This window comes from Pteronotus mesoamericanus, unplaced genomic scaffold (genome assembly GCF_021234165.1).
Source record: "Pteronotus mesoamericanus isolate MK-2021 breed Mesoamerican mustached bat unplaced genomic scaffold, CSHL_Meso_final contig_20, whole genome shotgun sequence".
In the NCBI taxonomy this organism is placed as follows: Eukaryota; Metazoa; Chordata; class Mammalia; order Chiroptera; family Mormoopidae; genus Pteronotus; species Pteronotus mesoamericanus.
In genome coordinates, this window is record NW_026555085.1 from 99973513 (window position 1) to 100001391 (window position 27879).

At 41.3% G+C, this 27879-nt stretch overlaps 1 protein-coding gene across 3 annotated transcripts in view; it reads left to right on the forward strand.

Annotated features, from left to right (window-relative positions):
• The window catches only part of TULP4 (TUB like protein 4), a 192075-nt gene that overhangs the window by 39696 nt on the left and 124500 nt on the right, over positions 1–27879 (forward strand). For 2 of the 3 annotated variants that reach the window (XM_054570170.1, XM_054570171.1), the window contains exon 2: positions 13859–16075. In XM_054570170.1, the coding sequence (XP_054426145.1) occupies positions 15824–16075 (252 nt within the window). In that variant the 5' untranslated portion in view covers positions 13859–15823. The remainder of the gene's footprint in view (positions 1–13858; positions 16076–27879) is intronic. The other variant, XM_054570169.1, reaches the window with a different exon arrangement.

A 27879-nucleotide genomic window follows, 5' to 3' on the forward strand; every position in this document is an offset into this window, starting at 1 on the left:
TTGATGGTTCTCTATCTGTCTCTCTCCCTTCCTCTGTCTCTCTAAAGTCAATTAAAAAAGAAAAAGACACCCACCAAGTGGTGAAAAAAGAGAAAGAGTAGTGAGCATTCCAGAGAGAGGGAGAGAGAGGGAGGTGACACCGAGGGGCCTCTGCTGATACCAGGGACCCAAGTTTCAGGGAGTGAGTTTCCTCTGGATGTCTCTGAAGGGCTAGGGTGGGGATGAGGAGAGACCATCTATCAGCAAAGGGAGGAGGCTGCTTCTTAGCTTTACATAAAACGTCTTTTGACTCTCTTGGGTTTGGGATTTGAATTTGTGCTGCCTGAGTGGTCTAGAAAACCTCAGGCTGAGAAACTCAACTTGATGCTCCTGGGTTGGAGGCACCCAAGGGCTCGGCAGAAGTAAACACAGGCCCCTTCTAGAGCAAAGCCACCCACAAGCCACTGGTGTATGAGCTCTAAAATGTGAGCAAGATAAAAAAAAAATTACTAAGGAAATGAGAGTCACCTTAAAGTCAGTTATTATGTGCCATTTGTTCCATCCACTCATCTGGTGGATGCTTCACATTTTTATCTGTCACTCATTATGTGCCAGGTACTAATTTCAGTGCTGGCTTATAACAGCAGAACATTCTATGGGGCGGTGGGTATTGGGCTGTTGACCAGAGGATTTGCACACTTAGCCCAGGACCTTGCCCACTTTAGGGCTCTGAGTCACTGCCAGAAAACTCTGGTGCTTTGCCAGTACTGGTTTGAAAACCACTGATTTATGTCAGTTCATTTGTTTTACAAATGGAAAAACAGACCACAGTGTTTAGGTAACCACTTACTTAATGCGCAAGGTATGAGTCTCAGGTTCCTTGTCTTTAGAATGAGGATAGTACCGTCATTTTCCACAAATATGCCTATTCTTCCTTCCCATGCCCCTAAAACCACGATGGTACAGAGACTCCGTTCTCCTGATTTTCAGACTAATGTGTTTCTGCTGCTGGTTTGACGCTATGAGATCTTTTATTGTTCAAGCCCACGCAGAGTCCTGCACTTTCACTTTTAATTGTCCCCTGATTACTTCATGTTTGTGAGTTTGCTTTCATAGGTAGATTGTGAACTGTTTTAAGTTCAGGGACCAGATACAGTATTTTTATATTGACTTTATATTATCTAGTTTTGGGCTGGCCACTTGGAAGCTACTTTCTAATGTTTGTTTATTGTTGCTTGATTAAGCATGTAATGCCATTGTTATGAGGAAATGAAAGTATTTCTGTCCAAAAAGGTATTATGGTCATTATGTGAGAGTTATGGCGAAGTGGGGAAATATTTTTGTTGTTTTTTTGTGTTGTAAACCTCTGCATTCTGCTGTCTCCCTCCCTGATTGAAAAGAAGATTCCCACCCGATTTCCTGCTGCAGGTTCCTTTGCAGCTCAGGGCTGCTCATTCATTCAGTGCTAGACACGTTTGTAAGTGCTGCTCACCAACCTGGGACTCTCTGTGTTGATTATTGAATACCTCGCACCTGCTTCTGTGTGGCCCCAAGCACATGTGCAAAACTGGGAATATGTCCATTGGTGTGGGCACTGGGCCATTGGTTAGCTCTGGTCCCCCGCCTCCTGGTGCTGCTGTCTGCCATAGCGCGTGACCTGTGTAGCCATTCGGGCATGCTCGCTGTGTCTGCCTTGTCTGTCTGTTGGCTGAAGGTCAGGCACTTCTGCTTACCATCGGGACCAGGAAGGGATCAATGGAAGTTATCCCTCCTGTAGAATCCAACTAAGACTGGGTCATAGCCAGGGCTCTGTTGTCTGTGCAGTTGCTGGCTGCATTTCAGCTGTCCATTTGAACCCTTTCTGTATGAAAGATGTGGAAATGCCAGGAGATTATTTTTGCAAGTAAAAAAGATGGCAGCAGATGTGAAAACAGATTTTCTCATCATGATGTAAATTGGTGTTTTGTTTTCATTTTAGTTGAACAATATATAGGTATTCATGAAAATATTTGGCTGTAAAAAATTAAGAAAAATAACAAACTGTCATTGTCTGTTACAATCCAATTCAGCTTAGTTCTTTGAAAAGAACTTTTTGTTAGTTAAAAAAATTACTGAAAATTATGTTAGCATTAAAATAAGCTTTAAAAGTTTTAAGTAATCTAGAAAATGTATTAAAATTCAGATTTACTATAATCAATTGTGCTCTTTTTTTGTAGAGATATAATAATTTTTAGGGTAGTGGAATGGGGGTGCAGAACTAATGCGCAGTTGTTTTGTTACTTTATTTTTCTCTGATAGCTATTTCTTTATTTTTTTCCTTTTTTTGTAAAGGAAGCTATTTATATTTTGTATTTCCTCTTTAGCAGTGACCAAGAGGGTAATTTCTTCATTAACCTGAACTTGTTTATTCTTGTCTGTGTGCTAGACGGTAACCAGCGTGAGTTTCCTGTGTTGCTATGCACCTGTGAAAGGCTCCTGTATTCCTGGTATTCCTGGTGAACTTCAGGTGGTGAGATCACCTGGACACTGCAAGAGGGACATTGGCAGGACCTTGGGGGATAGTTTTAGCTACTTGCAACTAGGTATTGTAATGGTATTAGTATTTAAGACAAATTTTATTATATTTTATTTGACATATTTATTGTCATCCAAGATGACAGTGTTTTAGATGACTGGGAACTTAGCCTTCTAAGAGCCCCAGATTTTCAGCTCTTTTCAATGGACAACTTCCAAAATAAGCAATTTCCTTCTTAATTAGAGGGTAGTGGATATAATAGAACCTGTAGTTTACCATTCAGGGTCATCTCTATTTCATGAGAACACACAGTGAAGTTTTTAGAGGGAGTTAGCATTTTGGGCATCTTCCTACATTTAATTGTTATTTATTCAAAAAATATTTTCTTTCTTTCTTAGGTGTGAAAATTCAGTGGTTAAGGCATATTTCTTGCTCTCAGAAGGTTAACAATGTTATAGGAAAGGTAGAGTAGGACAAAAAAAAAAAAATCTCAGGGAAGGAAGGCAGTTTGGGGATATACAGGTTTGGAATCCAGGTAGACCTGAATTCAAAATACAGGGTGACTGAAGTTGTAGTAAACTCTGTCTAGCATTTGTGCAACCAGAGTTATGTGTGCATGAATCTGTTCATTTGCCTGTGGTAGTGGAAAGATATCCTGCAGTTTACTGGTCTATAAAAGAATATAATTTATAACATTCATGGGAAAGCATTTTTATTCTTACGTAGTATCATTTGTTCTTCAGGGAAAAGATATTTAACTCCATATACAAAATAAAAACACTTCTCTTCAATTGGACATACACTTACTGAGAATGAATATCTTGATGAACAGGCATATGAAAGTCCCTTACCTTTAAGTAACCACCAGGGAACATAGGCGCTCAAATACCAATAATATGGTGGAAAACTGAATGGGCAACTTACGCAAAATAGAAGAGTATACTGTGAAGATTGAATTAAACAAATCCACATCTAGTAGGGAGAAGTTGGCAAGGATGAATGGAATGGGTGGTTTTGAAGATGCATGAGGAAAGATGGCTAAAATCCATCTTGGGGGATTTGGGGTGAGCTTTGTAGTCAGAAGAACAAACGAGACTTGGTGTACAAGCAGAAATTATGCTTTGAAAGGAGTATAATTTTTACAGGGGACAGAGGTGTAAGATGGGCTGTACAGGTAGGTGTGAGGCCATTCTATGAAGGGCCTTGAATGCCAGGCTGAGGCAGGTGTCTTTAGGCAGTTTATGAGGTCGACTTTGGTGAATATTATTCCTGGGGTAAACCCAGGTAGGTTACAATCTATTATTTCCTTTGTATGCCATTGGATTTGCTAATGCTTTGTTTACGATTTTTGTATCATATTCATGGATGACATGCCCTTTAATTTTTTTCTTAAAATTAATTAATTTATGTATTGAATTTTTTTCCCACTACCATTCTATCCCCCTTATACCCTCTATTCTTACACTCTCCATACCTGGTTTTGGTATCAAGGTATAATGGCCTCATGGAATTAGTTGTGGGTGTTACTACTTTTTCCTTTCTCTGGATGAGTATGAATCTGCAATAATCTTGTTTCCTTATGTTGGTAGAACTTATCTGTAAAATATCTGGACTCGATGTGTTCTTTGTGGGATGATTTTAAACTACTGAGTCATTTTCTTTAATGGTTATAGCACAATTTAAACTTTTATCTTAAGTTAGTTTGTTAAATTGTTTCCTAGAATTTGTTCATTTAATATATTTTCAAACTTTTTCGCATTAAATTGTTCATGGTATTCTTTTATCCTTTTAATCTTCACTTTACCTAGAGTTATACCCCATTTTTCATTCCTGGTACTGTTTATATGTGCTTCCCTCTTCTTCATCTCTCTCGCCAGAGGTTTGTGTCTTTGATGATGTTTTTTGAAGAATTAACATTTGGCTTTGTTTAGCCTCTCTAATGTTACTTTTTCTACTTTATGAATTTGTTTTTTATCTTTATTATCTCTTTACCATCTTTTGGTTTATGCTGTATTTTTTAATTGAACATTTAGCTCCTTAATTTATAACATTCTTTCTTTTTCTTTTTTAAAAGATTTCACTTACTTATTTTTAGAGGGGAAAGGAGGGAGAAAGAGAGTGAGAGAAACATCAATGTGTGGTTGCCTCTCGTGTGCTTCACACCAGGGACCTGGCCCACAACCCAGGCATGACTGGGAATCGAACCGGCGACCCTTCGGTTCACAGGCCGGCGCTCAATTCACTAGGCCACACGGACCAGGGCTATTTTTTTTTTTCAAGAATAAATGTTTAAGGAATTTTTTGCAGAGTGCTGCTTCTGTAGCTGCCAAGTTTTGATATGTAATATTTTAATTAATATTCAGTGTTTTAAACTTTCCATTATGATTTCTTTTTTCTGTTATTTATAAACGTACTGTTTAAAATTTTTTAAACAGTTTTATAACTTATATTTTTGTAATTACTTTTAACTTAATAGGTTTGTGGTCGACTATACCGTAAGGTCTGTATGACATTCATTTGAAATATGTTGAGACTCACTTCAGATGGTAAATTTTTGTTAAATGTTGAGAAGACTGCATTCTCTGATTGGATACAACATTCTATATCCTATATGGTCTTTAAGACCAAGTTTATTCATTATGACATTCACATTTTCTAGATGTTTACTGGCTTACTGTTTTTTCCACCTTGATCTATAAATAATTGAGAAAGCTGATTAAAATCTCAAATCTACTTTAATGGTGGATAATTCTTTTCTCCCCAGTCAACTTTTGCTTTCTGTGTTTCAAGGTTATTTCATTAGGTGTTTATCAGGTTAGAGCTGTGATATGCTCTAGGTGAACAGGACTCTTTATTAAACTCTGTGGCTCCCTCCTTTATTCTGTATTAACTTCCTTTGCCTTGAAATATATTCTATTCAATATTAGTATAACAACCCCAGCTTCTTTGTTTTCTGTGTAAATGGTCTATATCTTTTTTAACCCTTTTATTTTCATTCCTAACATGATCTTAGGTTTTAGGTATGTCTCCTGTGAGAGACACCTGCTTCACAGGTAGTTTAAGTACCTTATGATAACCAAATAATTCTGATTCCTCCCTCCTGTTTCTTGTATCATGGCTTTTTTCACTTATATATAAGCATATATAGCATATACATGTGTTTGTATGTGTATATTATTGAATACATTGTTGGTATTATTATTTTAACTATTATCTGTTAAATCAGTTAAGCATAAGAAAAATAAATGTTTTTATTCTACCTTTACTTATTCCTTTCTCGGTGTCTCCTCTTTTTTTGTAGATCTGAGTTTCTGACCTGTACCATTTTCCTTCTTTCTAAAGAACTTCTTTTAACATTTTTGCAAGGCATGTCAAGTGGCAACAATTTTTTTTGTTTTTGCTTGTCTGAGAAAGTCTTTGTCTTTCATTTTTGAAGGGTAGTTTTGCATGGTACAGAATTCTAGGTTGGTGTTTGTTTTTTAGTCTTTTTTTTCTGTTTGCTTTTCAGTTTTGGAGTTTTCTGTGAGAGATCGTCAAGCTCAGAGATTCTTCCCTCAGCTGTTTCCAGTCTATTATAAGCTCATCAAAGACATTCTTCATTCTGTTACAGCATTTTCAATCGCTACCATTTTAATTTTCTAGAATTTCCATATATTCTCCCATACTGTCTACTTTATCCACTAGAGCCCTTAGCATATTCACCATGGTGGTTTCAAATTCCTGGTTTGATAATTCCAACATCCGTGCCATTTCTGAGCCTTGTTATGATGCTTACTCCTGGCTCTTCAAACTGTTTTTTTGTCTTTTAGCATGCTTTCTAATATTTTTCTTGATAGCTGGACATGATGTACTGATTAAAAGGAACTGCTGTAAATAGGCTCTTAGCAAGTATGGGTGTGCAAGTATCTCTTCAAGATCCTGCTTTCAGTACTTCCGGTTATACACCCCCGTAAGAGGAATTGCTGGATGATATGGCCTTTTTTTTTTTTTAGGGTTAGTTAATGCCTCGATCACCTCCCATAGTCACCATTTTTTTTAATGTGGTGAGACCATTTAAGATTTACTGCTTTAGCACCTGTCATGTATGTGACAGTGCCATGAACCATAGTTACTGTGATTTATGTAACGTCCTCAGAACTTTGGATCTCAGTCCTTCAGTATACCTTTGTCTCTGGGCTGTCCTCACGTATTTTTCTCAGTGTCTCCCACCCCCTCTGCAGGAGGATGTGTTGGTTGGACGGAGCTGGAGTTGGGCATTGTCCCTCCCGCAGGGCGGTTGGGTTCTGATAAAACCCTGACTGGTTAGGCCGGGTGAAACAGTTCCTCCTGGGGCAGGCCCTGCTAAGAGGGACAGGGTGCTCTGGTGTGTTTCCCAGTGACTCCTTTCTCCAGTGTGTACTGTGAGGGCCTGGTGAGTTCCTGGAGGAAAAACACACAGAGTCTGGGAGCCCCAGTGGCTGGGTCCCCTGTAAATTTTTACCTCTCAGACCTGTCTGCTCTAAGCCTGCTACAGTTCATCAGCTACAGTTCAGGCTTCCCTACGCTGGCACTGGTTCCCATACAGTTTTTAGCTAATTGATTCATGCTCTGGCAAATGTAATTTCTTTCCATTAGCTTTTTGCTATCTCCAGTTTTTGCCCTGATACGGATCTAAGAAGAGTTGATTATTCTGTTTTTTTGTTTTTCCAGCTTTTAACTTGTTAGGCTAGAGTTGTGATTTTCAGGTTTCTTATGTGCCAGACCGGAACCCAGAAGTCCAAACCTAATGATTTTAAATTCTGTTTATGTTCATTTCAATTTCTGAAGGTTTGAAATCTAAATTTGTTATTTCTGCTGACAAGTTGTGATGACTTCTTTCTGTATGTTTGGTAATTTTTGATTTGTAACTGAGTTTTGGTTGAACCTCACCTGTGGGAATGCTTAGGTCCTAAATTGAGAACATTTCCTGCAGACAAAGTTTGCATTGCTCCAACATAGGACCACAGAGTGCTAGAAGTCTGGGACAGTTTTAGCTTCCTTTGTGGGCCCTGCTGAATGTATGGGACTCAGTCTCTGCGCCTGGAGGTTGGGCCCAGTTTGGAGATGTGATAGGGTGACCAAGTGTCTGGTGTGCCTAGAACTCAGGGGTTTCCTGGGATGCGGGACTTTCAGTGGTAACACTGGGACAGTTCTGGGTACATTGAGACAATTAGACACCCTAATTCTGATTCCACTGCTTATACTAGCATTTGTTCAGACAATTCTGGACAAACTTATATCTTATACCTGCATTTGCAAGGTAACTTTTTCATGTATTTATTGTTAAGGTGGTTGGTGACGTGGGTTAAGGTGGTGGATGACACAAAGAGAAGAAGGTGCAGAGTTTTTATTCACTCTCCCAGAAAGGAGGGGGGCCGTGGGGAGAGATACACCAGCCTTGGGGCGGGGGGCGCTTTGAGCTTTCATTGGATTATAATCGGATTAAAAGGGGGTTGGGGGGTTTGCTGTTGTGTGGCCCCTGGGCTGTTGGGATGTTGTAACAGGAGGCTGCAGTTTGTGTTATCGCCTGCCTGTGGCTGTAGGGAGTGGTTAGTTCTGTTCTTGCTTCCAGTAATTTCCAGTCCTGGGGACAAGCTCGGAATCTGAGTAAAATGTCAGTCTTGTTTAACAAGGTCATAGGTCTGCTCCACAAATGGCACCACAGTCGCAAATGGGGCTGGCTTTGTCCTGGAATTTATGTGTGTGTCATGTGCCTTCTTGGAGATCTCTCATACTTTTCTTTAAGTCCAGCAGATTGTTGTCATTTACCCAAGATCTAGTTACATAGTAGTGGGCAACCCCTTCAGAGCGTCCTGGAAGTATAACCTATAATTTCACTTTTTAATCAAGTTATTGAGAACATGTTACCATATCACTCTGTAGTCTTCTACAGCATAATTAGTATTGTGTTTTATGTCTGTGCTAATATTTACTGAACCAATATCCCATTTTGGACATAAAGGTTATTTTCAGATTTTTCACTTATAAAATGCTGTGGTGAAAATCCTTCTAAATCTCTGTACAATCCAGGATTATTTCCTAATGATAAATTTCCAAAAGTACAGTTGCTGAATCAAAAGGTTTGCAGCATGTTATATGCCTTTTGAATTATATCACCAAATAGGTCTCTCATTTCTCTGTACCCTGCATGACATTGAGAATTATCATTTCTTTTAGTCTTTGTCATTTTGATAAATGAAATGTCCTCCTTTTTAAAATTAAGGCACATGACTTTTGATAGCAGTAAGCCCTATATAAGGTACCAGTGTTCCACCGCCCAAGTTTCAGGTGCAGATTCACTCTTAGAAGTACCTCGCTCCCATCTCTTGTAAACTCATAATCCAGCTGTTTACCTTGCAGCCTCCACGCCCTCCTCTCTCTGAACAGATAGTTAGGTGCTCATGTTCTCAGAACTGGCTATTGAAACCACATGCAGAAAGAGGGAGCAACTTTCTCAAAAAAATGTACCTCTTTGCTGTTCTCTGAGCATAGTGGTGCAGTGCCTGTGAGCCTAGGCTTTCAGGAGACCCGGATTCCGAGTGGCTGATGTTGACTAGGCTTCATAGAGAACCTCATCTGGTCAGCATTTACTGTTTATCTTTGTCCTAGAAGACTGCTGGGGGTTCTGTAGCTTATTTGGTGCCTCATGGAACACTTAATTAGATGCAGCACTGCTGGGTGCTGCGGGTGAGAGAAGAACTGGAGTCTGGGAGTTTGTGGTTTAGTATGTATGATGAATTAAACAGAAGAATAGTTCTATCACAAGCAGAGAAGACCCTTGCTATAGAGCCTGTCGAGTGCTTCAGCTCATCACATCTAAGGGGGCTGCTGCTGTTTTTGACTACAACAACTTTTCTGTGGAACACATCTCTAAAATTTATGATGCAAGTCAGGGGGAAAATGATTTGATAACTGACACAACTGTAGTCAGAATGTGTCTTTGGAATAAGCCTGGGCATAACCATGCTTCCATGTCTTTTTTTTTTTTTTTTTTTTAAGATTTTATTGATTTACTTTTAGACAGAAGGGAAGGGAGGGAGAGAGAGAGAAACATCGATGTAGTGAGGAAAATCGATTGGTTGCTTCTCATATATGCTCTGACCATGGATGAACCCGCAGCCCAAGCATGTGCCCTGACTGGGAGTCCAAAGGGAGACCTTTCAGTTTGCAGGACAACACCCAACCAACTGAGCCACACCGTTCAGGGCATTCATGAATGGCACTAGTTATTTTCTCACTAGCGTGTTTTGAGAATGGTAATTATACATACACACACACATACTTATTATTAAGACATGTAATTATCATTAAGATCCATTATCTTTACAGTGGTGCTGTGAAATTTCCGTGTACGTGTCATTTCCCTGCATGTGTAGGTAGCCACATGACAGTGACTGCTGAGAGTGTTCCTGCCTTAAAAGGCAGTCTTGGAGAGCAAAAGTGAACTAGCCTCTAGGCAGCTATTGAAGCTCCTTAGGAACCAGTTAGAACAGCCTTAGACTCTGGATATTTGTGGGTTTTGGAAAATTCCCCAGGGAAGGAGTAACTGTAATTAGAGGCAGGTCATCTTAGTTGCTTCAGTTAAATAGAAAAGTAGAGTTCAGGGTATGTTGCCATCTGTGGAAAGGGGAAGCGATGGGAGGAATGCGGTTGGAGAGAGCTCTCTCCCTCTACCCTACCAGCTGTAGAGCTGCATCTAAGACAGTAGCTGGTCATGGCTGCAGAGCTGCTGTCCCTAGAGTAGGAATCAGGATGTGTTCATGTACATCACTAACCAGGAAAACTAATTTTCCCCCTTCTCTCCAACCCACAAACAAGTCTGTAATCAAAAGCTTAAAGTTTAGATGTTTGGCATATTTTATATGAAAGTTTCTACTGTGTTTTTCTTCCTGCACTGCGTTCATCTAACATCTATATATATTTCTCTAAAATCTACTTTAAAAGAAAATTTTTTTAAGAATGAACTTTGTTATTTGAATTTATTGGAGTGACGTTAGTTAATAAAATTACATAGGTTTCAGATGTACAATTCTGTAACATATCATCTGTATGTTGTACCGTGTGTTCACCATCCCAAGTCTTCTTACCACCACTTATCCCCCCTTTACTCTCTTTACCTCCACCCACCCCCCCTTTCCTGACACAGTAATCACCATGCTATTTGTCTGTGTCCATGAGTTTTTTAAATCTAATTTTTAGCTTCTCATTTCAATTTTCTGCTTAATCATTCTCTTAAATTTTTATTATTTTTTCTTAATTGAATTTATTGGGGCGACATTGGTTAATAAAATTTTATAGGTTTCAGGTGTACAATTCTATAATACGTCACCTGTATATTGTATTGTGCGTTCCCCACCCCAAGTCAAGTCTCTTTCCATCACCATTTATCCCCTTTTACCTTCCTCTACCTCCTCCCATCCCCTTCCCTCCGGTAATTAACATACTGTTGCCTGTGTCAATGAGGTGGTGTTTTTTTTTCTTACTTTTATAATTTTTAAATTATTTTTTAAATTGTTCAAGCACAGTTGTCTCCATTTTCCCCATCACCACTTTCCCCTGCCCCACCCACCCCCACTTCCTCCCCTCAGTCCTTCCCCACTTTGGCTTTGTCTGTGGGTCCTTTACACACCTTCCTTGACTTGACCCTTCCCCTTCTTTTTCCGTTCCCCCTCCACTGCCTCCCTAAACTTTTATTTTTTAGAAAGAAATAGAACTGTATTCTGAAATTTTATTATCAAATATTCTCTTATTTCCATTTGTTGTTACTAACATGCATTTTCTTTGTGGATACCTGCTTAGCTTGAGAACTAAAATAACATTTTTTGATACTTTATTGGGATTTTCTAGATTGGATATAATAATTTTTAAAATTTTTTCTTAATACTTTTAAAAAAAAATCCCAGAGGCATGGGTGACTAACATAGCTCGCAGCTTGTTAAACCTGTTTACTGTGAGATATTGGGTTGGCCAAAAATTTCCTCCATGTTATAGGACAGGTACAGAAGGTCACCAGGGTGGAAAGCCCCAGGTGCCTAACAACGGGCAGAACTGGGAAAACAAGGACCTCGCCTGCGGTGGGGGTGGGGGGGGGGGTGGGAACCTTTCCTCCCCTAGCATATCACTGGTCATTTGGTTTAAAGCATCTGACCTTTGTATCACTGGTCATGTGGTTTAGATCCCCCTGACTTTTCCTCCCTGGAGATAACATCTCTGCCCCAGTGGTGTTTCAGCTTCAGGCCCAGAAAAGAAGCAAAATCAGACAAGTTACACCAAGGTTGACCTCAGGACCAGCTGCACTGACTAACAGCCCCCTGCCCTGGCTCAGTCCCATCCGTGGAGAGCAGGACCCTAAAAAGGACACACCTGGAGAGCTGATGCAGAGTCAGCTGAGATCCTCCCTTGGGACTTCCCCTAAAAGCACCACCCTTAAAAGCCCTTGGGATAGAGGACCTAGCACATTCTTCCTCCTGGGAGCACCTCCCCACCTTCTTGTTTCCCCTAGGCGAGTTACCTTTATCCTTCTTTCTCCTAAGCTCCAAGGGCCCTTGTTTTGCCTCTTGATTCCTGAACCCATTTCTTCTGCTCACTTCCCCTACCTCTGTGCCTTTCTAAATAAACTTTCTCTTATAGTTTGAGTCTTGGCTCTGAATTCTTTCCTAGTCAGAACAAGTACCACGAGGTTGCTGAGCCGAGGTTTGGTCTGACTCCACCAGTCTAACACCTGGTGCCGTTCTCACTCCCATCGGCACTTCCTGAGAGATTTTGGTTGTCTTGATTCATTGACACTATACATATATTGATTCATTGACACTAACACATACACACATATATATATAAGGACTCATTTGAATTAGGGTATCTCAAGGAAAGTATGTGTAACTGCTGCCTTGCTCCTGCCTGCCTGCTTGTGTTGAGCACTGAGTTTATGCTACAGCTTTACTCCAGGGATGAGAACGAGGTTCCCTGCCTCTGGGAGCATAGAGCAGGGTGTTAGAATGCAGTATGATGAAGCTGGTGCAGAAGTTAGTACAAGCTGCTCTGGGAACCAGCACAGGAGAGGTGCCATTGTAGGTGGGCTTTTTTTTGTTTTTGTTTTTAGAGAAAGAGAGGGAAGGGTAGAGAGAGACATCGACTTGTTGTTCCAGTTACCATGCATTTGTTGGTTGATTCTTGCGTGTGCCTTGACTGGGGATCGAACCCACAATCTTGGCGTACCAGGACAATGCTCTAACCAACTGAGCCACCCAGCCAGGGCATGTAGGTGGATTTTAAAGGAGATGCTGTGGCCTGGCAAGGGAGCAGCTGGAGTGGAGACTTGATGGAAAGGAAGAACATAGTACTTTGGGGGACAGGGAGTGGCCAGATGTGACAGGCTGGATGTGGAGGCTGTGGCAGGAAAAGAGGACAAGTTGAAATCAGCTCAGAACGGGTCTTGTTGGCATTTGATCCCATACATTAGTGGGTTCTCAAAGCCTGAACCCCAGACCAGCTGCATTAGCATTTCTTGGGAACTTGTTAGACATGCAGATACCTGGATCCAGCCCTAGACTTTTAGGGTCAGGTATTTTGGGTGGGGTGAGGCTGTTTCACCAGCCCTCTAGGGGTCTGCCCAGGCTGGGAAAAGAACAGTCAAGGCTCTTTAAGCAGCCTTGAATTTTGTAAAGGTCACTGAGGGCCCTTTGGAAGGTGGGATAGTGTGGGGGAGTTAGAGACTGAGTCATTGGCATTATTGTGGATGGGATGCAGGCCTGGACTGAAGGCAGTAGGAAGGAGGAGAGGATGGATTTGCTGGAGATAGATTTTGTAGGACTTTATTGCTCATAGGCAGTTTAAAAGCTGAGAAGACAGCTGTGCTTTGCTCTGTGACCTGGCCCCAATCGGGGATGGCAGGGTTTTAAAGGTCCTTGCTGCCTTGTGTGTTCCGGGAATATGTTTCTGCTAGTGAGAAAACCAATTCATGTAACTTGCCTGAACCTCTTCAGTCTCCTTTTGGATGTTGTTGGCTTAACCCGAATGAGGGGGCAAGTTGCACATTCAGGGCTCAGGGCCGGGGCCTTAGAAAGGACGATAAGCTGTGGGAGAACGGGGGCAACGATTTCATTCACATGTGCCCAGCTACTGGCAAATTTAACAAACAGCACATGGCATTCGGACTCACATTGTGCATCGTCTCTAAGTTGGTGAGGTATACCCTTCTGCTGTTCAAAGTTTACCAATCACTAACTCTCTTTCGCCCATGTTAAGTATAAAGATGGGTCTCCAGTTTCAGTTACAGTGATTATTCTGTTAGAAGCTTTATCCTTCAATATTTTTAAGTATCTTTTTATATCCTGTTTTCTTTTACAGATTTGTAAGACTCCAGGGCCTTCAAGCTGTGAGTAATCAGATGGTTCCTGAAATGACTGGGAAAGCAGACGCATTATGCGCCAGTTGAAGAGTGTATGTCTGTGTACATATAAAACCTCTCTATGCACACACACACTTATACAAGAAGACAGGCTCGTTCTGGTGCACACCTGAAGCATTTTACAACTGATGAAAATTCATTTAAGGATCAGATGGAGCAACTTGACACCACTGGGCTCAGGAGCCCAGGGAGAAAAGTACATCACTAATGGCCAAGTTTCCATGTGGTCTTCACGGGTAAAGAAAGTTTGCAAAAAGAAGAAAAAAAAAACTTGCACAGATCAATCCTCAAAAATACCTCTCCAGTTTAAAGGAGCTAAGTGAGACAGTGACTGAGGGAGAAGTGTGATTTCACACATTGTAGGTGGAATCAGGCAGTGTTTTTTGCACTTTATTTTTCAGCGGATTTGGTGATTTAGACAGACTTTAAAATTCTGGGCTGACAAGTAACTCTTACTGTGAGATTATGACTGGAGGAAGGCCAGTTCACTTTTGATGGGACAAGCTAGAACAATGAACCGGTTCCTTTGCCTTTTTCAGTTGACTGTACTCAAGAAATTTTAATTTATTACTTCCCTTTCCTTTTCTGTATAGGATAATATCTTAGGTAGCAATTGAAACCAATAATTACAAAACATCGAGGAACATCCAAGCAAAGCTTCTTTTCATTGTTCCATGTGGCGTTTAGAAACATCCTCCGAATGTGAACGGGAAAGGGCCCATCAGCAAAACGTGAGGAAGAACCCAGCCTGTGCTTGTGTTTTCATTTTAAGGGATTCTCTTTTTTGTTGAGTTTTCTGTTGAAGACTTGCTTTTATAAGGGGAGGATTACTTGATGGACTTAATTCTAAGATTAGCTTTTATTTCCTTAAAGATGAAAAAATGTGTGATTTTTAGAAGCAGAAAGGAGAGAAGTTAGGGTCCAGGAGGGAGGAAGAGGAAGGAGACAGACAAAAGAGACGAAATCCTGCAGCGAGGCTTCATTTTGTCAGCAAGAGAATTTGGGATTCACCTGAGGTGAACACTGGATGGTTTTCGGGGCCCTAGAACGCTTTGGCGGTGCAGAGTGACGACCATCTCTCCACACCTCCGTGGCGCTAAAGGTGCCGTGGGCCAGTTGGGGGGCAGCCAGATAGAGCCCCGTGCTCCCTGGGACACAGTGACCTGCCAGGAGACCTGGTTGGGCTCTGAGGTGGGGCGTTTTGGGTTCTGAATAGCAGGAAGGTGTTTTCTTCCTAAGTTTGGATGACTGCACAAACTCTGGTGGTTTTGCACGGTTTGTGTGCCTTTTTTTCACTTTATGCAATCTTTTTCAGCTTTAGCAGCAGAAAATTGTCTAGTTGAGAAAGCATGCGAGAGGATGGCTTCAGAAAGAGGATGATCCCGTGTTCTGTTTCTGCATCTGAACTTTCGGAGAGAAAATTCCAGCTCGAGGGATTCTTAAAGCCTTAAGTTACTTGAAATCTATGTATTTGCAACCCTTGGTCTCTGGAATCATATCACACTAAACTGGAATCTCAGGCTGAATGAGAATAACCAAGTTGAGTAAAAGGAAGAAAACTCAGTTTCTTGATCATCACGTATTAACGACGCTCTTTCTCCAAAGGGTCAGCCCACTCTTCCTCTAAGAACTTGAAAATAAAGTGGACCCCACGTTTTTTTAAGCATTATCTTTTCTTAGCAGACTGCCATCATCTTTTATAGAGGAATTTTTTCACTATGCATTTGGTGGATCTTTATAAAATACTGGCCTAAAATACTGATCCAGGTCAATCTTAATTAAAGGAGTCAGGCAGATCAACACAAGCCAACCACAAAAATAGAATAAATCGATGAAAGTAATTGGTTTAAATTTTTTGGCATTCAGCATTACTTTTTAAGTAAAATCGTTCACTGAAAGAAATTATGTATGCAGCGGTGGAACAGGGGCCTGTCCTTTGCAGCGACTCTAATATCCTCTGCCTGTCCTGGAAGGGGCGCGTCCCCAAGAGCGAGAAGGAGAAGCCTGTGTGCAGGAGGCGCTACTACGAGGAGGGCTGGCTGGCCACGGGCAATGGCCGTGGCGTCGTAGGCGTGACCTTCACCTCAAGCCACTGCCGCCGGGACAGGAACACTCCACAGAGAATTAACTTCAACCTGCGGGGCCACAATAGTGAGGTGAGCTGGGGTTTCCTCTCACTGTTTGGTCACTTCTAGAGGTATTTTTGAGCACCTCCCCTTCCGTGGACCCACAACTTACTTTGCTTCAGTTTTTTAGATTTGTCACCAAGTGAAACTTTGCAAACTGTGACTTCTGTCTTTGGTGTTTTGGTGGGATAGTGTTAGGGCAGACACAGTGCCCATCGCTTAGTTACCCATTCTTTGCCCCCTTCCACGACAATGAGCAAACCCTTCGTCCCACCCGACATGTCCTGCCAGGTCCAGGGAGGGACTGCTGGAGGTCAAGACTCGGCCTGGGCCTTAGGGCAGAACCCAGCCGCCTTGTCAGCTCTAATGATCTGCTGATGTCACAACTGAAAAACTTGGGACTGTTTTTCTTCTAGAAAACAATTTCTTACAGATATTATCGCTGTCATGCAAGTTAGTCATGGTTAGCACTGATTTTTTTTATTTAACAGGATTTCCTTTACTTAGAAACAGACAGGCAGTCGTGTGTTTGGTAGAAGAATTGATTTCATTATAGGGACACGACACTCTAAGAATGTTCTCAGCTAGATTCTTGGATTTGGTTACATCTTCTCTGAGAAGCTTGTCCTGACCCTGTTTGTTCCTCCTTTCCTCCCCACCCCTGTTCGCCCCTTGTGCTCTGAGCAGCCTTCTGTGGTTGTACTGGTAACGACAGTCATCTGCTGTGTGGGTCAGTAAGCTTACTGGAAGATTGTCTGTTCTTACGGTCCTAACTTCCTCACCTCCCATTCTTTAAAATGTCACTTATTTTAATTACTTTTAACTCATTAACCCATTTCAGTGTGGCTTCCCCCCACCCCTCTAAGTGAAATAATCACATTCCCAGTGAGTTCACATTGCTAAACCCACAGGTCACTTGATTGCAGTCGATGTCTGGTGGCATTCAGAGGAGTTGAAATGTTACTTTGTCTTGCTTTCTGGGATACCACCCTCCTTTGGTTTTCCTTTTGCCTTCATGCCATCTGCTCGTCGTCGTTCTCTCCTTTCTCAGTGAGTTTTCACCTCATGTTTAAATGTTGGAGGGCCCCAGGCATGCATCTTTTTCTAGATGGCCTAAGTTGGTTTTGAATCCACCTTTATACTGGCGACTCCCAAATTTATATCTCCCATTTACGTTCAGACTCTCATTCCAGAGTCCATTCTTCGACTTGATATATTAGATAACAAAATTGGATGTCAGTTACCCGGCATCTCAATCCGCAGGTCACCCAAGAGAACTCATTTTCCAGCTGGCCCTTCAGCCACCAGACCTGTTTCACCCTCTGTCTTCTTCCCAGGAGCAGCCAGCCAGTGAGGCTACAACACAGAAGTCCTCCTTCCCTTTCCCTGTTCCCAAATCCAGTTATTAGGCATGATCTCCCACTGTATTTGACTTCTAAATGCTGTCTGAAACATGGCTCTCTCACTCTCCTTCTGCATTTCACAGGTCTTTTGTCTTCACCTCTGCTGTTTAACCTATTGTGAGGGCTCTGCTTAAGAGGGTATATTTATATTTAGTTTCTTGAGTATTAAAATAGTTTTTAAAATTTAAATCTGATGTACTTTAATTATCTTTTCTCTTTCCTAGCAACACTATATGACATATGTCACAATTCCAAAAAGAATGGGAATTTCTAGGTGATAAGAATGTTCTCCTTTGCAGTTGAATTTTAGGTTTCCATTGTGTTCATGGTAAGTTTGAAAACCTGGATTTGGCCTTTAACCTCCTTCCTGTCGTTCACCCTCTTTCCTGTGGTTCACTTTCCTTTCTAGAAGACCCAGAGCTACTGTAGACTGCCAAACCTGGTCTCTGTTTTTGCATCACAGTGCATGGTGAAAATCAGCTTTCTTAAAGTTAGGAGAGAGTTGAAAACCACTTTGGATTTTAAAACATTTATACAGGGTTTAACATATTTAAGGATCTATACACTCATTCTAATGAGAAAATTTGGCTAATTTTGGATTAAAGCCAGTGAAAAGTCACTGCAAACTTTTTATCTTCTAATACAGTCTTCGTAAAAAGTGAATTTTAGTAGACTTGTGATCACCCAGAATGGCGTCATAGTGATGGCTGTCAGAGAGAACTCTGTTTTATTTTCTGTGGCGATGACCCATTCCCCTGCCCTTGCCCATTGCTGTTTTTCTGTATCTCTCTTCATGAAGTTCTAACTCTATCACTTAACTAGCTGGGGTGGTCCTGGCTAAGTCATTAGTTTACTCATGGTTAAATTGAAATAATAATTCCTTTCTTTCACAGTTGTTGCGAGAATCTATGAGAAGGTATTTTGAAAGGGCTTTGAAAATGGTGAATGCCATGTATATAGTGATGGTAAAGCACCTCACACCCTATTTACTTAATTATATTCTTTCCAATCCTTGTGATACCGTTAATACCCTTAATTATGGTTACTGGTCTGACTCATGAGGCCAGAAACAGTGTTTTTTTAAATATCTCTTTCACACTTAAGATTTGAACGCATACGCAGTCAGCAGATAATTGATTGCGTCTGTTGTGTGTGCCGGGTGTGTGTGCTTTTGCCACTGTGGGGCAGGATGAATCATGGATTATGCCTCACGGAGGCCATAGCCCCGCAGTGAAGGTGAGGTGTGGACCTGGATGTCTCTGTCTGTATTTGCAGTTCAGTTAAGCACAGAAAGGAAGCTTTGGGTTATTGGAGGAATTAAGGGTAAAGATTTTCACCACAAAGCTTTCTGTGGTGGGGGGCGCAGGGGGCAGGGGCGGAGAGTTTTGGGCATGAGTCGGATCTTAAAGCCCCATCATTTCTGTAAATACTGAGAGCTCTTGTGAGGCTGGACCCTGCCAGGCTTTTTGGCGTCACAACAGTGAAGAAGGAGCTATTTCTGCCCAGCTGACCTGCCTGTCAGAGGATGGATGTTGTGGGTTGCATGGAAATAATGCTGTTGCTGCTACCGCTACCAGTTGCCAAATATTATATGGCCACAATTTTCTATGTGCTTTGTGCACATTATTTTGTTTAACCCTCATAACCACTCTCTACAGTTTAGTTTTATTATCCCTGCTGTACCTTTGAAGAATCTGACATTCTGAGACATTATGGAAGTTGTCCAAGGCATAGAGCTGGATGACAAAGGTGGCAGACTCAAGTGTCAATTCATACCTGTGTGTTTTTCCTTGTGTGAGACACTGCTTCAAAAAAGGTGAACCATAATGGGCCCGGAAACAGTTTCGAGTGACTGTGGCTTGGGTTTTGGACAGTTAAGGGCTTGGTGAGGCATTGGAGGGCAGTGTAGGGCAAAGCTGGGCTGGGGGACTGTACTCGGAATAGTCATGATAAAACAACAATAAAAGATGTTCATGGGATGAAAGAAGGCAATGCTTTTGTTTTGGGTTGCATTCTAAGACTTAGAAGACTTGTATTCAAAAAGAAGTGTTAAAATCAAATGTGAGTATAAAAATTATTATTCAGTTCAGTGCATTTATCCACAAGTACAGATATCTCAGAGTTAATAGCATTGGATGTCTTTAATTTATTATGGATATAATAGTTTGCAAAAAATAGCCTATAAATATCAGTCACTCTGATTTGTGATAGTGTATGAGTGCGCCTAGATTCATGAGACAAAGAGTGTAACCAGTTATTATAGATGGAAGGTGTTTGAGAAACAGATCTTGTTAAAGTATTTTATTAACTCTTATTTTGATTAGGGAGCTGTTCCAGCAAAGAGGCAGACATAAGACTATTTCAGTATATTAAGATGAGAATTTTGTTTCACCTAAACTGACTTAATATATTTTTATACCAAAGCTCAGTAGTGTGAGTGAATTTTTATCATAGTAATACTTACACATGAGTAAATGCTAATAATGAAAAATAGCCATGTTCTAATTCCTGTTCCCGTCTTCTCCACTTCCCCACAAATGTTTATATTATTATCTTTTCAATTAATTGGTTTTGGGATTTTAGCTATTGACTTTTTTTCTATCTTAGGAAGTGCAGATTGAACCCTTCCTCTCTCTAAGTCATTCAGCCCAACTTTGCCCCTCTACTTAATCATCCCATTATTACTCTGTTGTAGTAATTGGTTAACTCATAATTCAGTGTTTACATTTTTAAAACTGTGTCAATATTATGCCCTGTTGAGCCAGGTAGAGTACTATGATTATATTTCCTTTATTATTCAGTGCTTTTTTCCTAATGATAAACATTGTGTTTTTTCTTTTTTGCACTTGTTTAGTCTCTTGACCTATTGTGAATCTTCCTACATCTTCAATATATTTCTACATATTCAAATCAAGAAGATCATTTATCCTTTTTTTTTATTATTTTTTGTTATTTTTCTGGAGGCTTCCATTTTGGAGTCCTTTGTCCTCCTGCACACTCTGATTTGGTCTCTTAGTGGGCCTCAGCCAGCGGGCCTGCTGCACAGCTGACTTCCTGAACTGCCTTTTATTGTCATCTTGGGGATTCATTTGTCCTTCTGGATCCCTTATTTTTTGTATCTTGTATCTTTGTCTTTCCTGGTTTAACAAATTCTTTCTTGTAGAGTATGTTTATACTCTTCAGTATCTAAGAAAGAAATTTTAAATCATGAGTTTTAAGACTTGTATGAGGAGGGACCTAAAAGGAAAAAACATGGAATTATCTTCTGGAGGGAGGGTCCCCTGCAGTACAGGCTTCCCCTGCTAGGTGAGTGTTCTAGGAACTCACCTGTATCAGTGCACCAGGTAGGGGTGTTGTGAGAGGCTGCATTCAGCCTCAGTGAATGTTTTTTATTTTCTGAAGACTCTTTCAGCACATTTGCCCATTTTGTGATGGATGAGTTACAAGAGCACCTGCCCACACTGTGCTGAGTGTTCAGCAATTTTTGACCAAAAATGGCGTGATCCTTGTGCCCCACCCTTCCTATTCACCTGACCTTACCCCCAGTGACTTTTTTTGTTTCCCTGGATGAAAAAAGTCCTCAAAGGGAAATGTTTTGTTGATGTGGAAAAGATGAAACAAACGGCAGAAGCAGTAAAAGGCATCAAAATCGAGAGTTCAAAAACTGCTTTGAGCAGTGGGAAAAACATCTCAACAGCTGTATTGCATCAAATGGAGAGTACTCAGAAGGTGACTGAAGTTTAAAAATGTAAGAATAAATACACAATTTTTAATAAATACATTCTGGGGCTTTTTTTGGGTAGTCCCCCCCCACCCCCCGTATATATTTTTGATCTGCAGTTGGGAATCCATGTATGTGGAGGGCTGATTTACATTACATGTGGATTTTTGACTTTGAGGGAATCAGGGCCTGTAACTCCTATGTTGTTCAAGAGCCAACTATGTCTAAAAATCTCATAATTCTACCTCATTCTTGGTTGATATTTTGGCTAGGTATATATTTCTAGGTTGGTTCCTTCAGAATTTCGAGGCATTTTTTTATAGTCTTCAAACCTTTAGAATTATTCTTGAGAAACAGTAGTTAAAAGTTCAGAACAGACTCTATTTGAATCCTGGCTTTAAGTACCTTATTTAACTTCTGTGTACTATAGTCTTTTTTGTGAAATGGGTTTATAAATAGTACTTTCTTCATCTATGATTTGATACAAGGATTAAATGAGTTACTATATGTAAAGCATTTAGAACAGTGCCTAGAACTTATGAAAACTTGGTAAAAATAGTTAGTTCTTCTCTCTCTTCTTCTAATTCTTCTTTCTTCTTTCTTTTTTTCTTCTTCTTCATCCCTTACATGTGACCTTTTTAAAATAATTGAAGTTTTGGCATCTGATCTTTTTCCTAGATAGTCTGAAATTTTGTGGCGATGTTTAAAAGTCATGTACTGTAAAGCTGTTTGGCACCTCTGTGTTTGTGCCTATGGGGGGTGTTTCAGCTGATGAGCTTTGCTGTGGAATAACAGGGGAAGAACCAGCTGTTTCGTTGCTAATGGCCAAATGTCAGCACCCAAGACTGTTTCTTTGCGGTTGCTTAATTTTTCCAGATAAAGCCCTTCCAATCACACGCTTGCGAATTTACTCCCGCCGCCAGCCTGCTGAGAGCCGAGGCGCGGCGTGCGCGTGCGCTGAGGTGGGGCCCTGACTGGACAGGGAGGCGCTCGTGCTTACAGAGTCCTTACTGCGTGCCGGACACCAGCCTAAGAGCTGCAGCTCGTTAATCCTGACATGAGCTCTACCTCTTTGAACCTATTTATTTTTTAATTTACTTTTATCCTCACCCAAGGACCTTTTTTTTTTTTCATTGCTTTTAAAGAGAGAGAGGAAGTGAGTGAGGAAGGGGAGAGAGAAACATCGATGTGAGAGAAAAACATCAGTTGGTTGCCGCCTGTATGTTCCTGGGCCAGGGATCATATGGGCCCAAACCAGGGATTAGCCCTGCATAAACCTATCTGTGTGCTCTGACCAGGAATTGAACCCTCAACTCTTTGGTTACGGGCCAGTGCTCCATTCAGCTGAGTCACTCGGGCCAGGGCTGAACCTATTATTGCTGTCCTTTTATAGATTAGGAGACTGACATACAGAGATGTTCATCAGCTTGCCCAAGGTAGCACGTCTGTCCTAATTGAGAGAGCTGAGGCTGAACCCAGGAAGCCCTCAGACTACACTCGTAGTGCCTCCGAAAAGCACCTCTGTTTTCATTCTTGTTGCAGTCTTTGCTGTGTCCAGTGTCCCCAGGACTGGGTTCTGTGGGTCACTGTGCCAGAGGAATGAGCCTTCGGTGTCTGGTGCTGTGGGGAGAATTGCCTGGTTATGTTACATTTGTCATGGAGCTGAGGGAGGGAGCATCAGCCTGCTCTCTGAGTGTCTTTTTACCCAGACCTCTGGTTTAAGCACAGCCTTTGCCTCTTCCAGGACCTAGAGCCTCCCTCCCGAACCTTCCCAGGCTCGCTTCTGCCAGGCACCTCTCTGCGGGCGCTCGGGCCCCGCTTGGTTCTGTGGGGCCGGTTGCCATTCATCCATTTTCTGTCTTCTCTGCTGTGGCGTGGGCACCCTGACGACGGCTTTTGTGTTTGTTTTCATGCTTCTTGTGAGGTGGTATCTAAGAGAAGGAGTAGAATCATCTTTATTTTGACATCTTAAATTAGAAATCTCCTGTTAAGATATTTTCAAAGATTCTTAAAGGCATCGAAAGTAGATTTATTTCCCTAAACAAAACCAGAATATAATAGAATTATATTTTATTTGGAAAATAGAATTTGTGAAAATAATAGCATTGCTCATTTTTTCTCTAGCAATTTGTTTAATTGTTTTTCCTCATAGAAATAAATCATCATGCCTGAAAATAACTTAAACACATGAGAAACACTGTCTTTGGGGTGTACTTTTGATAGAGAGGATGAGAGGATGTGGGTACAAGGCAGTGATTTATTTTTTGGTGGTAGTCTCCTAGGGAAGCTTTAAGCTGCATCATGTCAAAATGAGGATGAATGGGGGTATTACTGAAGTCCTATGCAAATAGATATTTCCCTGACTCCAGCATCTGTTTATGTATTAATAGGCGAACCTATGGATTCTTGTGCCAGACTACTTCGACGTGCACTGAGCCCTTTTCTGTATGATCTGGGACAAGTTACGTGTTTCTCTGTGCATGGTTACCCTGTCTATTTGGGAACATAACACCTGTCTCCAAATGTGCTTGTGGTGACTCAAAGATACAGTCCGTAGACAGTGCACATGAAAGAGTTTTTTAGTTCTTGTTTAGTTCTTGTTCATTTTCTTAGTTCTTGTTGCTTTTAGACTGTCATCTGCTTTTTAAAAAAAAAAAATTTTTTTTTTTGAGGCTGAAACAGTGGAGCCATGGTCTCTCTGCTGAGAAGTGGTCTCATGGTCACAAAATATGGGAATGGAGTGTGAGGCAGGAGGCAGGTGACGGGTTAGAAGCAGGGTTCAAGGTGTTCCAGCTGGGAAGGAGGCTGGGCTTGTGCTACTAGTTTTATGGCAGTTTGGGATTCGGGGATGCTGGGCACCTCACCTGCGTCACCTCCATATCTTCAAGGCATACTGGGCTTGTCATAAGCAGAGCGCATTCATCCTGCCTGCTTCCATCCTAGTCCACCGAACTGACGCGTGGACTCAGGTGTACAGGGAGCCGTTGGGTCACCCGTCAACAGAGCAGCTGTGAGGCGCAGGGCAGTCATGGTCCAGAGTGCACTGGGCAGGACTGTCCTTTCCTAACTGGAGGTTTTTACTCAAAATTGGCTGAAGTCATCTCTTTGGGCTATGGTCTGGGATGGGGTAGGGAGGATGGGAAGGGAATGAGAACAGGAGAATCTGTGCTGTGCAGCAGTTTGGTATTTCTAATTGGTTCCACCCACATACTTGACTCTGAATGTCCAAAACAAACACGCCTGTGTGTTTCGCCCAACATTACACTGCTGGGTGTTTTTATTGTACCTTCTGGCAACCTACATTTGGTTTCTCTTCCTCATTGCTGCTGTTTTTTGGAATTCTTACTGGCATTTGTGTTTTTATCACTTGGCCTAGATATATTTGATCTACTAAACTACAGAGGAAATTTCCTTTGTCCTAGGGACATTTCCTTACCCTGAAATAATCTTCCTGTTAAGCTTACTTCCCATCTTTCTTCCCCTTGTATATAATTTTAATAACAGTATTCAACACAAACATAAATGCTGTCTTAACTCTATTCTCTTTCTTTGCTTCTTAATTTTTTAATTAAATTTATTGGGGTGACATTGGTTAATAAGATCATAGGTTTCAAGTGTACATTTCTATGATACCTGATCTGTATATTCCATTGTGCGCCCACCACCCAGAGTCAGATCACCATGTATTCGGCTGCCTCTTCCCTCTGGTAACCACCACACTGTTGTCTATGTCCATGAGATTCAGTTTTATATCCCACATATGAGTGAAATCATATGGTTCTTAAGCTTCTTAAATTTTTAGAGTTTAAAAAAAGTATTTGTTCATCAGACCTTTAAAATAGTAAATAACCTTGGAAATAACATTGTCAGTAAAGTATATTTTGTAAACTCTTTGGTAACAAATAAATATTTAATGGCCTTGTTTTTAAGATAATATAAGTTAATGTTTACACTTGGGGAGTGTGTTTTACTCAAACAGTTTAAAAACAAGAGATTAAAAGCTGTTATTACCAGTATGTCTGTCGGCCATCTCTATGTCCTCTTTGGAGAAGTTTCTACTCAGGTAATTGGATTATTTTTGTTGTTGTTGAGTTTTATAAGTTCTTTATAAATTTTAGATATTAACCCCTTATCAGAGGTATCATTGGCAAATGTATTTTCTACAGGAGGACACTTTAAAACCACGTAAATATTCTCTTTCATATCAAAATTTTCTCCCTAGATTTATTGTCCATTGATGATTCTTGCTTGAAACGTTCTTTACTATAGTGGTTGCAGAATGGTGATTTTCAACTCCAGTACTCCCTCCATAGAATGTTGCCACTGGACAAGAACTCCCGTTCTTCCCTGTCCGTCCGTCCATCCATCCATCCATCCATCCATCCATCCATCCGTGCATCCACCTTCCTATTACCAGTATGAACTTGTGGATTTTCTCTTCTTTTCAGTGTTTAATAACTTGATTATTTATACCCAATTTTGCTCAAATTGTCCCAGATTTGGCCATCAGAAGACCTTTCTGGCTGACGTGCCCTTTTGATGCACTCTAGTCATTGGAAGTGCCCATCTCTGACACAGCAGTATGTTCCAGCCTGATCTTGTATTCACCAGGCCTCAGGTCTGGAAACAGCCACTGTTCCAAGGAGAAATGCTTTTTACAAAATTTTTTGGTTGGGGTGGCATGTGGTTTTTGAAACCAAGATCTGGCCTTTAGATGTGCTCACTGTTTCTGGAGTATCATTGCTATTAGGCCCTTTCAGTAGACACATACCTAGAGATACACATGCACACACACCATAGAAGTCCGGGCTCACTCAGGAGACAGACCACACAGCAGGCTGAGTACTATGCGATCTAAGGAAAGTCATTGTGATACCCTAGGGCTGAGGGAGAGGTCCCAAGGAGGGACAAGCTTGGATGGCGTTTAGATCTCATTAGAGAAGGTGTAGTTCATCTTAACAGCACAGTCAGCCAGATTGGAGCTGGTCTGGAGGCAAGGGATGAACAGCCCTCTGGAGTGTAAGAGAACAGCAGGTGGTCACCACCTGGCGGAAGAGTACGCAGGGGGTTCCAGGGCTGAAGGCTCTCGGAGTGAAAGGGTCACGTGGGGCCTATGAGGAGGAGGGCTTGCAGAGAAATGATCGCACAGTGTGTGAGCCTCTGGGCCCTAGGCAGCTGGGAGTACAGGCGGTTGTCAGGGGCTCTGGTTTCTGTGCTTAGGACACTGTGGGAAGGTTGTCACTAGGCCAAAGCTGCAAGGTCACAGGAGGGGAATGTGTTCTGGGCCAGCAGATGATGCAGGTGGTGCTGGATTTCCTCACACCCACACAGCATGCCCCATCCCCAAGACCCCTGGACTGCAGGAAGCCTTTGTCTTCCTTCATTGCCCCTCCAGTGCCCTTTACTGAGAAAACCTAAAATTGTGCTCCCATTAAAGGAGAAATGCTTAATGGAATTCCATTGTTTATTACAGGGCAGACATTGAAGGTGATTGACATGTATATGGATACATGCACACATTCATAAAGGTGTATTTTAGAAAACATGAGTCTACACCAACATTCCCAGTTCCACCCCGCCCCCATGGCTTCTTCCCCCATTTGTGATTTTTCTTACGTAGTTTGCTCATTCTCATAATACAAATAAAATAATTACAGAACTTCGTCACCCATACTATTACTAAAAACAAAAGTACTAAAAACATCTTACGGACTTTGTGTCTCCCTGGAATTAATATGTGAAGCTCTAACCCCCAATGTGATGGTGTTTGGAGGTAGGGCCTGTGGGAGGTAATCAGGGCTAGATGAGGTCATGATGGTGAGGCTGTCATGATGGGGTTAGTGTCTTTGTAAGGAAAGAGACACTGGAGAGTGTGCTCTGCCCCCAGTGCACAATGAAGAGGTCATGTGGACACACTGTGAGATACTGGCCGTCCAGAAGCCTCATTATAAAACCTACCTTGCTGGCATCTTGATCTTGGACTTCGAGCCTCCAGAACCAAGAATTAATATTTTGACTGTGTAAGCTGCTAAGTCCATGGTATTTTGTTATGGTGGCCTGAGCTAAGACATGAGAATTCAGAATCTAACCACATGTCTTCCTACCACATGCTCATGGTGAAGTAGGGGATGGTCTTCAGTTGCTCAGATTAATTCTCTATCTCTTCAGTGTGGGTAACTGGTGTATTTGAAATGCAGTTGGGTTTATTTGTTTTATTTATGTTTCACATTTTGGATTTTTCCTCTTTTCTTTCCTGTGATTTTATGTTTTGATATGGGGAACATTAACATGCACTAGAAAGTAAAAAATACACAGGGAGGTATACTCACACTTCTTCCCTTATTCCTTCCAGCAACCTTATAGATACTTCATTACTTCTGGTTTATTTTTTTCTCTTACCTTCTGGAGAGAGAGAGAGAGAGAGAAAGAGAGAGAGATAGAGTGAGTGTGTGTGTGTAATGCTTTATTTCAACAAAAGAGAGCATAATATACATGTGTTATTTTGCCTGTTTAATTGAGAAATAATTGATATATTAGCTTTGTATACATATATTAGCATATATATGTATGTGTCTGTATATACATATGTGTGTATATATGCTTATATGCTTTTTTATACTTTTCCACTTAACATCTAGAAGTGACCCCATGTCGGCTCATGCAGGTCATTCTCTTTCTTTTTTTCAGTTCACAGCACTCCATTGGAAATA